Below are 15,580 nucleotides of genomic sequence, written 5' to 3'. Positions count from 1 at the left end.
AGAAAACACCATTCATGGACGAATGCTACAATGCCAGTGTGAACAGTTATCATCTCTAACTTATTTCAATCAATAACATCCTCGTGCATATCAATCAGGGATCTAACCACCTTACCTGGTAATGTTTCAAAGTCTTGTGAAGCAGGACACGTCCCTCCTTCCAGTGGTCCCCTTGATTACCCGTCATTGTCCACAGAACCTGGTCAAATTCTTCCTGTTTTTGGTACCTCAGTTTGACTCTGAGGGTACCCACGTGGCTTCCGTACATGAGATACCAGAATGTCATGCAATGTGCTGAATTCTCAGAGGATACCATGGGGCTCACCAACCGTGCAAATTTACCCCTTTGCTTCTCATCAGCCGCAGAGTAAATGAAATTTCCATCTCCTGCCAAAACAAAAACAATGAATAAGAAAAGGGGAATATTTTCCTCCTGTCAGAAGTGATAATTGAGACATTTTATACATTTAATATTCCAACTTTTTAGCTTCAACTGGATTGTGCTGAACTCCATGCAGTGTATGATACATTGACGATTCACAAAGCAAGCTTTGTGATTATGTGCCACTCGGATCTGTTTCATCTACAGGCACTGTGACTTTGTAGCTTTTCTAACCTTTACTGCTGATATTGTTTTTACTTATCTGTGCTCAACAGATGGCTATAGCTCATTGTGGTGAGCTGTGCCCTGCCACCCTGGTATCACTCGCAGTTCGAACAGATGGATATCACTAGGCTGTTCAGAAAAACTTCAATGCCTTCCGTCAGGAATTCAGAAACACCATGATCATGTACAGCTCATTGCCCACAAGTAGCAGGAAAATTAAAGGCTACAGCCAAGGAAGTTGTAATAGAATAAAGGAGATGAGAGCTAAAATGAGACTGTGCTTCAGACACGCTTTATCTGAAACCATGGAGGAGAGTGAGATTTACAATAGCAGGAGAAATTGACTCACGACAGTTAGCGTCAGTTTTGTGCCTGATTTTATAATAAATACAACTCAATAGGAAGGAAATTATTCTTCATAACACGTATTTTTAAACCTGTTGGGAGATCATTCCCTTACCCGCTTCGACAATATGTCCCTTCTTTAAAAATCCTTTATTTACATGTAAACTATTTTAGAAAATAATTCTATCAATACAGTTGGAAATAGATGGAACACAACTTAAAGGCCAACAGGGCAAATACGGTGTGCAAAAAAAAATATCTATAACAGTTTGGAAATTTGATGAAGTTAAAATTGGTCCATGTGACATCTTTGAGATTATGTAGGCAGTCCTCAAAGATGTCCCTCATGAAATCTTAGTACATTCCTTCTAAGCGTGGGCCAGTTGTCTGAAAGGTTTCTGCAGGCCCACAGTAAGGATTCATGAGAGTAACGGTTCCATATGTGGAAGACATTTGTGATGAACTACTGCGGAATGCAGTGGACATCCCTGTGGCAGTGGACATCCTGAAAGAGGGGCGATAGCTTTGTTGTGTGATCCCTTAACATCTTTCTAGCTTCCCTCATCCATAATCAGGAAAAAGAGACCCAGAGTGCACATTGTGACTCTTGAACTTGTAAAGATGCTAAGTCACAATATTTAGCTCATTGTCCTGTAGGGCAAGAGAGAGGGGCCTGCTGTCAGACGTAGACCTTTGTAAGTTAAATACAACCGTCCAGATGAACTGTGTGCCACTGACTTAACTCTTGGCAGAGTAATATTTAGAAGCTGTGTTAAGCTCTGTCTCTTTCCACGGCATGTAGAATGAACAGCAGTCAGTTGCTGGGCAAATTTCCTAGGGATGTGCATTGTTCACAGGATGCCAAACTATACAATATCCTGAATCCCTATTTTATGTAAAAATTGCCCTTAGTCTGCCTCTAAGATGCACTAAGGTTATCACTGTTGCCCTGAATCAAAGAATGTATGGTTAAAATTTTGAAACGCAGTTTGCCAGAACAGCTTTGTAAACCTGAATTTAAGTCATAATGAACAGTAATATTTTCTGGTACATTAAGCAGAGGAGAGGTGTGACACCTCTGAAAAATCTAAAACACAAATCAATTGATTTAAAAGCAGGCTGACAAATAATTCAGGGCTCCAACTACACAGATACAAAATAATTAGCATCATGGACACTTCTTTGATAATGATGTTCATAACGATTTACGGTTCCATGTAATAATGTTGAACTTTTAAATGTGGCAATGTCAGTTCTCATAAAGTAATGGCAAGCCAACATAACTGTCAGTCGTCAACATAGATATAGTTATATATAGCATTATAGGGCTGTTATTTGTGACTTGTTTCACACAATGAACACAATGCAATTATTATTGACGTGGTGGTTGGCATTTTGTTTAGTAAAAAAAAACAAATTCTGGCCACAAGCAATGTGCAAGGAATGGAATGGCAAGCATGAAAATAGCCAAACGTTTTCGAGGCAGGGTCGGCATCAAGCTTAAATATTTGTAGAACGTTTAAATCAATTCTATATTACATATTATACAAACATTCCAGAATAACTCATAAATATATTTATGTGAGTTGTGCTGAAAAAACAGCTTTGTCTAGTCTTCTCGAATAACCTGATCAGTGCCACAATCATTTTTACAGAGACCCCTGTTTGAATTAACCGAGGTAGAGAGGTTTCCATCACAGCCCTGCAAGGCTCCTTCTCGCCTCCTGTGAACAACAGTCAAGGGATGACATTTTGATGAGAACATGCCTAGATCTCATACCAAGAGTGGAGGACTTAGCTATTGAGTACCACAACCTGTTGACCCAGCTCGACATTACTATCTTTAGTGACAGAGATTCCCAAATTAGGAACAATGTTAGTATTTAATTCTAATGGATACTGTGAAAGTAAAGTGTGGACATTTCTTCTGGATGGTAATTAGAATGATAGCGGCTCGCGCATTTCTGTCTTAATTGCGCCTAACTCCTCTGTGCTTCACAGCTATTGACTCTCTCTTTAGATCTCACTGAGGCAATCAACTTTCTTTAGTCTCACTCAATCCAGTGCTATTTCCCTCATTCGAGATAATTAGGGCGAGTTATTTTAATTCCATATAAAGTGAAAATGTTTTATGTTCAATAATTTCCATTTAAATATTGTCTGTACTTTATGATTCCCATGTTCCTCATTAAGCAGTGGGACAGTAAGGCACATGACACCTGAATACATTATTATAAACAAACATAGCAGGCACGCATGCAGACAGAAATACACACGTGTGTGTGCGCACAATACACACTTGTGTCCACTCCCAAAGATCCACAATGCCTGACGAGAATGATCTTTGTATTTCATGCCTGTTTAGATATCTCTGAAATATGAGCGCAACAACTGTAATAGCCTCTCTTCTCCATAAGTATTTAATGTGCGAGCATCTAGATGTTGACTGTCGTTCTGCAGCAAAACAACTGTTTCAGATGTCAGCCAAGATATGGATGGATTGTGAGTGCAACTGCACAATCTTTTCTACCCAATCTTTAGCATCTGAGAACATATCTAGCTGGCAACAGTGGGGCGGAAGCCTCACAACCAGGGTTAGACTGGGATGAGAATTAGGCCCGGGCATTCGCCCCAAAAAGTGGCCAACATTCCCGGATCGTCCTTTTCATGGATCGCCATTTGAGTAGTCTCACTGGACTCATTTTTGGAGAAATGTTTATTAAATTAAGTATTTTAGAGCTTATAAAGCCAATAACATTGGTGAAAACTAGAAGCACTGCAGTTTGGCTGTACTGGTGGGGTGAAATAAAATGGCCCAAAGGCTACAACACTGATCTGTCTAGGATTGCCACCTGGCCATATTTTTTACCAGGTGACCAGTATTTTAATGTCTAGGCTGGTATGAAAATGTGTACTAAAGGTTTGACTTGATCTGTGACTGATAGTTAGCTCAGACACAGACAGAAAAGCATTGGTAACAATGAATATGGCTGTATAAGAGTCCTCTTTAATTATCATGCTCGATTGAGGAATCTTGCCAGATATTTTGTGTTTGTGCAGTTTTATACAACGTGAACTCGGCCCAAAGGCATTGGAGCGATTTACATGTGCAACATTTACATTACATAAGATCAAACTGATTCTTATTTTAGGCTTTGGGAGATTAAGCAATTTGTCCAGGGTCATGGGATGCTGAGCAGACGCTGTGACTCTGTTGTTTACATCCTCTCTATTTTCTCTCTGGGAAAGGTGGCCTCACTGCAAGACCTATGCAGAAGCACACATCCATCCACCAAGGCCTAAAAGACACAATGGCCGAGCTGACAACACTTTGCCCCCAGCGAGGCCCCTGCATACTCTCTCATCCCCCGCCCACCATGGCTTGAATATGATGACCTGGCCACGAGGGGTCAGGGGAAAAACACTGCTGCTGGACCACGTCTGACACCTGGGGGTCGAGGAGTGAATGGCCCAAGGTCCAGGGCAGCAACTGGCCCCCAGTCTGGTTCAGATGGGAGGAGGGTGTGAGTGACATGAAGATGGCCCAACGGGCTCATCAACATCCTCCCAGTAGACTGCTATACTCTCCCCCTTCTCAGTTTGACAGCATGGCAGGGGAGTAGGAAACTACTTCTGGAGATCTGTGCCATTCCCACGGGGTGCAAGATGAAGTCTGCTAGGGCCAGAACAATACCGGCCTAGCACCACTGTAAGCCCCTGCCCTCTGAGGGCCTGTCTGCCTATGATGTTGCCCACATTACAGTGACCTGGCGGGACCTGGAAGACAGTAAGGTTCTGTGGGAAGGTTTACTGTGGCCCTAAAAAAATGGCACACAGATAATCTTGAGACACTGGCCCAATGCCCGACCGCCCACCTTTCTAATCAAACCCTGCTCACAACCTAATTTAGCATCTGTCAGAATATACATTCCTTGAGAGTGAAACTGCAGCAGCCTTTCTTCTCCATGTAAGGTCAAATGTATTGGTATGTCAACGATTTAGTCCATGATGTAATCTGTGATGTTATGTGTGAGGTCATGAGAGTTGTTTGCAAGCTACTAAAACCAAATTTGAGAGCAACATCAGAATAATTCTCTGCCACACCCAGTTGTCAAGTAACATTTATGCCTAAAACTATTGGGGGAGATTTACTATATTCTAGTGAAATGTATCACAGCAGTCAAATTTGCTGCACTGCAGTAGGAGGAAAGAGAAAGGCAGCATCAGATCTCTTAAGATATGATGCTCCTCCTCTCTTTCCCATGCTGGCTCTCTTTGGGCCTGTCTAACGTCACACACACACCTTTGCACCAAACCCCAGAGGTGTGTGTGTGTGAAGTATAACATACGTTTTATACAGGAAGCTTAACTTTCCTGTGGAAAATACCATATTTGGACATACTTTAAAACTTTTCCCACGTTGGATGCATGCTGCCATTGTTAGTAGACATATCTCTGTGTCAAAAATCATGGGCGACAGCACGAAAATGCTGCTGTAGCACCCACAGGATGCCCCTTCACACAAAGTAACGCAAAGGAGTGTAAGGCGTTATATGCATTACTTTTTGGGAAACATTCCAAGGCTATCAAAATAAAAGGTTTAGCACCAGTTTGTGTCCCTTTTTGTGTCTCTGCACCCACATAGGGTCTTGATAAATATAGCCCTTACAGTGGGGCTATATGCTGTAGTCTAGGCATAGATACCACCAAAACTTCCCGCATCGTGTACTACTAGAACAGTTCGAGCTTCTTTAGAATTTGCAATGCAGCGCATTTGACCAAACTTTCTACTCTTAAGACATACAGAAAACATACAACAGCACCTAATGGTGTAGAAAAACCGCTGAAGCAACAATGTGACTGCTAACATATACTGGAACCCTAGTATGTGTATTACTGAATACAAAGATTTGTGTAAACAATGATCCCTACACTTTGTCATAGGAAATACATTCAGAGTAGAGTGTGATTGTGGTAAAGAGGTTCATGGGGACAAGGTGGGAAACGTTTCCAATTAGATCTTAAATTAATTGTGGCCAAGTATCAGGCCGTACTCTGTAATAGGACATTCAATGTGGTTCTGGCAAATGAGTGCTGGTAGGGCCGATGTGGGAGGGACTCGGCTGCCAGCAGCCTTTCAACACTTACAAACCGTGGTTATCCCAAGAGATTCTGCTTAAGAGGATACAAACATCAGCTGCCTCTTGCGATACCAAAGACGTTTCAAGAGGGTTCATAAAGGCAACAGATGCCATCTTGTGTGGAGTTCACTGGAACTGACATTCTGTGCTCCTTATTAATTGGTGACACTGCATGCATTACAGGGTGTAGACTATTAACCTGTTAGGATATTACAGAAAGCGATATCTGAAAAGAATTTTAAAGTGACCGCTACTATAGTATTAGAAAGTCTCCATATCTAACATACCATCAACGTAAGCTGTGTGTTAAATTCCAAATCCCTGTGCAAATAAGAATTCCAAGTTGTGTGGCCTACATCACAACTCCACTGTTTTGCCCTGACAGATTTCGGCAGATCAAAAAAGCTGAACTTTATTGGTGGAAAAAGGCATATAAAAAATACAAAACATGCAGATGTGGTGTAAGTACTGATTCTTTATGTTATGCCTCATTTCCCAGTGGAAAACGTGGCGAAAGAGATGTTTACCTTAGCAAATGCCTTCCCTTGGCCCATTTGTAGCCAGGGTCTATGTGTTTGTTTTACATGTAGAAGCAACAATAACTTCACTAACAGTGCTGGCAGGAGTTGAGTATTTGAGCAGACAGAACCACTTAAAATATCTGAATAAATTATTAAAAAACGTGCACAACCCAGAGAATGAAATTACCTCAATGATAAAAGGCAATTAAATTGTGTGCCACATTTTAGATGCAGCAGTGGGTTTCTAAATTCCTGATTCTTTTTATTTTCATTTCTATTGAAAGCTGCAATAGAACCGTTAATTATACAAGTGAATCAGTACATTGGGTGGGTCATTCTTTTAAGGATGCTCAATGGACTACCATCTCAAGGAAAGATTGGGGTTAATACTTTTCACTTGTAAGTGAAACCTCTGGCCCGCAAAATATCACCGCTTAAATTACCACCATTCAGCCTGCATCTAATTCTCATATTGTGCCTTTGCACATTGTTTGTTAATGTACATTTCTTCCCACACAGCTTTCTGACTAATCAACTTTTACAGAGTGTAGGAATGTCCACTCTTTCAGACATGGTTACCCCCACTTTTTGTCTGATGTCAGTGTTCTTACACTGTTTTCACAGGGATCCTCCTGATCAGGACCACAGTGATTGTGCTCTCTCCTACAAATGTGGTTGTCTTGGTACTTCTTATACCCCATAATTGGCATACTGGTGTACCCTTGTAAGTCCCTGGTAGATGGTACCCAGGGCATTGGTACGTCAGGAATCTCCCATGGGCTACAGCGTGTATTATGCCACCCATGAGAGCCAATGCAAACTATGTCTGCAGGCCTGCCAATGCAGCCTGTGTGAAATGGTGCATGCACCCTTTCACTGCTGGTCACTACAGCAGGTCAATATAAGTTACCCCTATGCAGGCCTTTTAGCCTAAAGTGTAGGGTGCAGGTCCCTGGGTTTGTGGGCACCCCTTTATGAGCAGAGGTGCCCCTTCAAACTCCAGTCCCAATTCTCTGGACTTCGTAAGTATGGAGAAGCCATTTTGTCTATGTGCTGGCCACTGGTCACTCACTACCTGTGGTCCAGCTACATAATGGTAACTGCGAACCTGGGCATGTTTGGTATCAAACATGTCGGAATCATACCCAAATACAGTATTGGTGGCATGATCCCATGCACTCTGGGGGTTCCTTAGGGGATCCCCCAGGGCTGCTCCTGCCAGGCTTCCAGGGTCTGCGGGCAGTCTGCACTGCTGCAATCGCCCCCACCAAAGATACGATTTTGCCCTCTTGCTGCTTGATCAGCTTGAGCAGGGGACAACAGAACAAAGGATTTCCTCTCATTTGGAAATAAGTGTTACTAGGCTGGGGAGGGGTAGCCTCCCTGTTCCACCGGACTGCTTTGAAGGGCACATTTGGTGCCCTCCTTGCATAATCGGTTTGACCCATTCCAGGGACCACTGGTCTCTGCTCTGGCACAAAACACACAAAGGGAAGGGGAGTGTCCACTCCCCTGTCCAGCTCCAACCTTAGGGTGGTACCCAGAGCTCCTCCAGGTGGTCACTTGGTTCTGCCATCTTGGAACAAAGGTGGGCAGAGGCCTCTGGGAGAATCTGACTTGCCAGACCAGGTAACTGACATCAGTGACCCCTTCAGGTAGGTGGTCACTCCAGAGAGTGGCCAAACCCCCTTTTTGGGCTATTTTGGGACTCGCTTATGGGCAGGTCCCCAGATTCATCAAGCAAGACCCCACAAGGAACTCTCTGCAAAGACATCTTCTGCTCTTGGCCTCTGGAACCTCTGTTGGGCTACACAGGAACCCAACAAGATTGCACCGCTTGAGAAGACCTCTCCTTGCAACATTGTTTCTGCGGTGTCTGTCAACATTCTGCAACATCTCCACAGCTGTGCATCCTCTGGGGTCGGCAAGGCTTCAGCTGCACCAAGAAGGAATCTCCCTTGGAGTGAAGGAGTCACTCTCCTGCATCCCCAGGCACCTAAAGCAACGACGTCCGTCTGGTGGGATCTTCTGTTCTATGGATCTGCAAAGGTTCTCCAACACAGTTGGTGGTTCTGATGGATCCTTTGGGTCCTCTTTGCCTTCTATCCAAAGTGGGAGATGGTGAGCCCTTTTCTCTGCCACTGGGAAAGAATCCGTGCGCCCCATGACTGTTTCACCAACCAAGACTTGTTGACCTGTGCTCCGAGAGATCTTCAGACTCCAGGTAGCCCCAGACCCCAGCACTCTACCACTGCAAGGACAGTGTCCTCTCTGAAACTCCAGTGACTTGGGACTCCTCTTCAGGTGTGCTGACTAGGCCTCACTGCAACTTACTGTGCCTGCTGCCAGTGGGTTGCTTATGGGAGCTCTGACTGCTTCTTGTGGCTGCCCTGCATCCTGCGGGTCTGCCCAGACTCCCCTCCAAGGGTCGAGTCCCCAGGACCTTGCTGGTCCTCCACAGCTCTGCACACCTCATACAGCTCCTCTTGCATTTGCTTGTGCTTGTTGGTGGTCCTCCTGACCATTGACCCATCTGCAATCTGGCCACCATCAAGAGACAGCTTGTAGGAGACTTCAGGGATTCCTCTGCAGCTCCCGGATCCTGCAGCTGGACTTCATCCATCACCGTTGATCCGGATATTCAGCTACAGAAGGGTGGGCATTGGCTCCTGCCCCACCTGGACACTCCTGGGTTGACTGGACTCTGTCCTCTTCTTTTGCATGTCCTCAATTCCCAGAACCTGACCTTGAGTTCCACTGGTCCAGTCCTGTTTCTGCATTCTCCAACCACGACATCCCAATGTTAGCCAATGGGTAACCAGAGTAACTTACCTCTCTGCACCCGGTCACTGGGGATCTTCTAGGTACTTACCTTGAGGGGTTCCACTCTTCCTCAGCACTTTCCTAACTACTGCAGGCACTCTGGTGGGGGACACCCTTTCCCATTCAATTTTTTTAGTATATGTTTGCCCCCCCATAGGGCCCTTGCTCATTTATGTTTTTCCTGAGTACTTACCAATGTATGTTTTGTGTGTTCATACCTCCAGAGGGAGGTATACTAATGGTAGTCTAGTTTGGTGTGCCTATAATAAAGTACCTTTATTTTTGCAACACTGTATGGTTCCTTTCGTTTGTGATAAGTTACTGTGTGACTAGTGTGTTATTGCAAGTGCTTCACATGCCTTCTAGTTACGTCTTGGCTGCTCACCACAGCTACTCTAGAGAGCCCTGGCTGACTAGACATTGTAACTCTAATTAATTGGCATTTGCCTGAACTCAGTATAAGGTGTAGCACCATATGTGTCCACCACACACTTGGCCCAGCTTCCTACACAGAGTACTCTGTGACTTGTTAATTTTTTTATTCCAAAGATAGGCTCAGTATTTCCATAAGGCAATAGTGGGCGGTGGCCTTAGGGTGTCACCAAATCTGTGCAATAGACCTACAAAATGTACTTTTTCCAGTGCATAGAGAGTGCTCCAAGTAGCAAAATGCTATTTTGCCAGGAGTTCTGAAAATGTGTGGACTTTTGCTGTCCACTGAACTCTTTTGAAATAATAGTCAGTGAAGGCCATATTGCTATGATGTAGCGTTCTCTGTCGATCAGGAACCAACCTGCCATCCTTCCACTGTGGCATTTTCCCAGTGGTCTGAAGGTGAGGGGACTTCTTTCACAGCTGGAATGACGACCATGGACCATCCATGTAAGCCAAACAATTAACTGAACCACAAAGCCCCATGCTAGCTACAGCCTCTTGCAACTGATTTTGATTTTCAGTCACGCCCTCCTGTCTATGACATCAGAGTAAAAGGGTGCGAAATGGAAACTTAAAGCATATTTTCTTCATTACCCTGTGCAGCTGTCTGCATTAATGTTTATGTTTTTGTCTACAAAGGCATAAAATGAACATTGATTTTGGCTGCAGTTGTACAACACTGACCACCCCAAATACAAACAGAGCAAAATACTACACCTTTACAGAATGTGACATAGTAAGTGGCAACATTAGTGTAAAATAGCACTATCCGGGAAGTTTATGTTACCTTTGTGATCTGGGACGGGCCCCATTTTGCTAGTCAGGATGGCCCACCTGAGGTCCACTTGGGTGTCGTGTTCCCACTGGCACAGAGTCTTGTCCGATCCGAAGCCGAACTCACACGCGAAGTTATCAACCATTATATCTGTAGGGGCACAGAAAAGAGGGAATCAACAAATGTGAAAGTAATTTAAGACTTTTGCGTCATTTTAATCAATCACTCTAGCTTCTTTCATGGGCAGGTAGCCATTTGTTTAACTGATTAAAACTGATGTTCTTGGGCACAGCCTTGTATTCACGCCGTCAGAATGAGGGTGTGAGTAAAGTACTTTCAATGTTATTCAGCTCTACAATAGTGGCTGGCAAGCAAAAAGCTACACAGAATGTATTTGAAAACGTTGTTTGTCATGGGGAAGTCTGTGACCCCATTAATTATCAAATAGAACTAAAACGTGGGCTAAACCAGTGAAATTCAATTTTCTCAGTTTGCTGGGACGCATAAAAGCTGCACTCCGAGTACTGTTAACCAATGGCCACATGGTGGCAATGGTGTACAACGGGAGGTGTAGGATTCTCCATATATTCCGGCTTGGAACTATCGCACTATCACAGAAACTCATATCCAGACCAAGCGAACTACAGAGATTTGAAGACTGAAACACAAACCACACACCCACCTAATTAATATACAAAAGCACCCCCTGCTCCAAGCATAGTATCAAACAGATGTGGATGTCATTTCCTGAAACAAAGCTTCTAAATATATGCCAAAAACTGGGTTAGTCTACACTGCAGTGAAAGAAAGGCCTAATTGGAGAACTGCACAGGGATAAGGAGGATGAAGAGGCGGGACGAGATGTGACCCCAGGACCACAACTGTCTCCTTTGGAACCGTAGAAGATAACTTGAATTCTGGCTTCTGCATAACATTCTGTGATTCTGAGCAAACTATCTAACTTAGCCCTGCTGAATAAAGATGGATCTGATTCTCATGTGCGCATTAAGGACCCTCACATATGAGAAAAGACCATCATTTTGAAAACCGATCTCTTGACATGGATGCAATTGTCTTATTTCACTCACAATAAGGCGTCACTCATAGGGCTTGAAAAGTTACACATAAATGCCCCACACATATGGGAATGTCACACACAAGCAAACTGAACACTTGGCAGCTATGCCATAGGCTATACTGGGGTCATAATAGGCAGGCAGATATCCCTTGTTTGTGATGGCGTAACCGACTTCGCTGTAAATCAGGCCCTTGGTCTGAAATTCTGCATAATACAGGCGATATTTAATGGTTCCTCCAATTCGCCTACTTCATAGATAACCCACTAGGTGGCAGTGTTACAACAGATAAAACGTATAGACATTTGAGAGAAAATGTGTTAAACGTCGCTACCTCCTTTTTTAGTGGTTTTCTTAACAATCCCCATATAAAGCAAGGGAAGTCTGCTATGAAGCAGTTTATTGTGGTTAGAATGCGCTTGTTTTTTACGCTTTTCTGCTTTCCTTAACTGCATCACAACGTCGCACACTCGTTTTCAAAGGATCTTCGATAGGAACTGCCAGTTTTACACCAAGGACATGTTGCACCGTCTTGTGGCGAAAGAAAACAATTTCATGGCCGTTCGTGGCAACCATGCTTCCATCAGGGCCTAGTCAGGAAGTAGGCCCCACCTCAGGCGACGGCAACACCAAGCAGACAATGAGTCTAAGCCTGTGAACTTCTGCACCGGGGGGGCACGAAGGCACGCGAGGATTTAGGCGGAAGAAATCCATCCTCAAGTGATATGTTTATGGGCCTACCGAAGCCAAAGGACAACATATTTATAGCAAGTAGTATTAGTACCCTCTGCACTGTCTCCCTTACCATAAAATGCCCTTGCTTGGCGAGCGCTGTCGTCTGCAGTGTATATCCACGTTAAATAAAAAGGTAAACAGAAAAAAGCTTACTTTGCTACAAGAGGTTTGCTGTTGCAAACCCAAACGCCAGAAAGCTGAGTGCTTTGTGAGTCAACAGGCATTTGGGGGCTCATATACAAGCCCCTTATGGCTCCTTGGGTCATATTACCGTCATTTTTTTAATGTGGGATTAAGGAGGCAATTTCCCTGTGACGTATTTGTAAACCTATGCGCCAATGCCTGTGCCAGGCATAATGTATCCAAGGGGGCGTTCCCATGCATGGAGGCCCAAAACAATGGTCAGGTGAAATTTACTAGATTTCAGTGCGCCATTTTTTGCTCATTTTTAACGCCTGCTCAGGGAAGGTGTTAAAATGACACACCAGTAGTCTTCCATGGGCTTCCGTGTGCTTTGCTGGGCTTGCGTCAACATTTTTTATGCTAGTGCAGCAAAACGTCTCAATAGCGCCAAAAATGTTGAGTCTGTTGTGCACCATGGTGCGCCATATTGTAAAAACACTGCATCCATGGTGTTGTTAGGGGGAACAGAGGGTGCAAGAAAAGTGGCACATCAATGCCGATGCCCCACCTTCTTGTAAATATGCCCCTTATTTCTTTCGAGAGGCATGCTGTGTACTTTCTGTTTTCAGCCTGGGTAGACTTTGCTGTGTGTTATATTTAGTGCTATTCTCATATAAAGCTGATGATTTTGTTTGTTTTCATTTAGCACTTTCACCAACTTCATGAATGATATCACAGGTGTATAAAGCATGTTTTGTCCTCTCTTTCCCACTGCTTATGCAGCCGTGATATTCTGTTTGGGCTACAGCACTGACATTGATTCACCCCAGTATAAGATAGGCAAACGTTTACACTAAATAGTGTCATACGGTTGATCCTGGCCTTGTCTCAATTTTAGACCCTCAAATTCTTCTTTATCATTGATAGGTGAAGTGAAAGGCCAGGAGTGTTGCTGTCGCCTTCAAGGACCAATGGAGGTGCTGCAGCTGCGGTGCCAAATGCACTAACCCTGGCTACCACTAATTAGCACCCAAGCCCTCCTGAACCTCCTGCTCGTGCAAGGTTGAAGGCATTCTTTTCAACATTTTAGCATTGTTTCGTCTCCCTTTTTTGCTACCCAGTTTACAGTAAACCATCTTCTGGTCTGACACAGACATGCCTATCCCTTTTATATCAGCAGCTCTAATAGCATCCTTGAGTCTTTCAATGTGCATTCGTAAATGTTAGATGGGCGCAGTGATGCACTGAAATCTCCAAAAGGCCATTGGCTTTCCAGCAGAGACAGATATTATTCTATCGGTTCCTCGAAGTGCTGTCCTGTTCTTTTCTTTTCTCTTCATCACACTGTGCCAGAAAACTACATTCTGACTGCAACCCTGCATTATTTTCTGCCACTACCATCATTTTGCGACTTCCAAAAGGCCAGCACAGTAGAGGAAGTATCTTTCACCCCTTTGTGCCATACAAGATCGCTCACTCACTTTATCTGTCATTAACCCACTCATTCACTTGGTCACCCAACTATTTATCACTCACTCAAGCACTCAATAATGGACTTGCACACATGCACTGTCAGTGACTTTCTCAACCTACTCAACCCCTCACACACTCACTCACTCATAGTTACCATTAAATATATTACCATTTGATGAGCGTTATTAAAAAGGTGGTACAGATATTGCTTCATACACATAGGCCCTCATTCTGACCTTGGCGGGCGGCGGAGGCCGCCCGCCAAAGTCCCGCCGTCAGGTTACCGTTCCGCGGTCGAAAGACCGCGGCGGTAATTCTGACTTTCCCGCTGGGCTGGCGGGCGGTCGCCTTCAGACCGCCAGCCAGCCCAGCGGGAAAGAGGCTTCCACGAGGAAGCCGGCTCGGAATCGAGCCGGCGGAGTGGAAGCTGTGCGACGGGTGCAGTTGCACCCGTCGCGTATTTCACTGTCTGCGCAGCAGACAGTGAAATACATGTAGGGGCCCTCTTACGGGGGCCCCTGCAATGCCCATGCCAGTGGCATGGGCACTGCAGGGGCCCCCAGGGGCCCCGCGACCCCCCCTACCGCCATCCGGATCTCGGCGGTCCGACCGCCGGGATCTGGATGGCGGTAGGGGGGGTCGGAATCCCCGCGGCGGTGCAGCAAGCTGCGCCGCCGCGGAGGATTCAATGGGGCCGCGGTACACTGGCGGGACCCCGCCAGTGGTGCCGGTCCGACCGCGGCTTTACCGCCGCGGTCGGAATCCCCATTGGAGCACCGCCGGCCTGTCGGCGGTGCTCCCGCGGTCCTCCGCCCTGGCGGTCAAAGACCGCCAGGGTCAGAATGACCACCATAATCTTGTAATCACCTAGCTCCTTTTAGGGCTTTAAGCATTAAATTACTTAGTGAATCAGAAAAATAATTACTAAATGCGTATTGTTTGAGTCTCACTATTACAGATGCCAGAAGTACTGTTCTGGACAGTGGGGCTGTTCTCCTTGCATAGTTTTGATGCTGTGCGCTATTTCAATGGCTTCAAGGGTTAAGAAAGGAGGCATTGTTGTATGAAACGCTCTGCACGCCTTCCTCTTCCTCTTCCCCACAGTGCATATTTTAGAGAAACTGTCTGCAGCCCAATTGTGTGAACGCCGACAAAAAACATTCATGTGAAAGTGGCAATCCTGCGGCAAACAAAAGAGCGATACTAAGCTCATGGCTTGAAATCGCCACAAAAAAAGTGCGAACATTGTGCCCCATGTGCTAAAATGTGCAGCTGCATCTACACATCCATCAAATCTGCTATCAGGTATGTTAATAAATAAAGTATAGGTGCTATTTGCTGCACAGTGTAAACAACCAACATTTAATTAAACTGCGCTATCAGGGGCAGGCTGCAGCTCAGCTACGACTGATTAACATATATCAGGAAGACACAATTAAAACAAAGGCAGCTATTTGGCTGGTCTATACTTAGTATCACCCCTGCTTGGCTATTATCATCTCTTAATTAGAGCTGCTCCAAGTCCT

At 44.8% G+C, this 15,580-nt stretch overlaps 1 protein-coding gene across 5 annotated transcripts in view; it reads right to left on the bottom strand.

The window, feature by feature from the left end:
- The window catches only part of NRP1 (neuropilin 1), a 290,386-nt gene that overhangs the window by 62,115 nt on the left and 212,691 nt on the right, over positions 1–15,580 (bottom strand). For all 5 annotated transcript variants that reach the window (XM_069211236.1, XM_069211237.1, XM_069211238.1 and 2 more), the window contains 2 exons: positions 10,660–10,797; positions 116–387 (listed from right to left, as the gene is read on the bottom strand). In XM_069211236.1, the coding sequence (XP_069067337.1) occupies positions 116–387; positions 10,660–10,797 (410 nt within the window). The remainder of the gene's footprint in view (positions 1–115; positions 388–10,659; positions 10,798–15,580) is intronic.

The sequence above is a fragment of the Pleurodeles waltl genome, chromosome 10 (genome assembly GCF_031143425.1).
Source record: "Pleurodeles waltl isolate 20211129_DDA chromosome 10, aPleWal1.hap1.20221129, whole genome shotgun sequence".
NCBI lineage: Eukaryota > Metazoa > Chordata > Amphibia > Caudata > Salamandridae > Pleurodeles > Pleurodeles waltl.
Note: the sequence above shows the minus strand (reverse complement) of the source record. Positions and strands in the feature narration are given on the sequence as shown.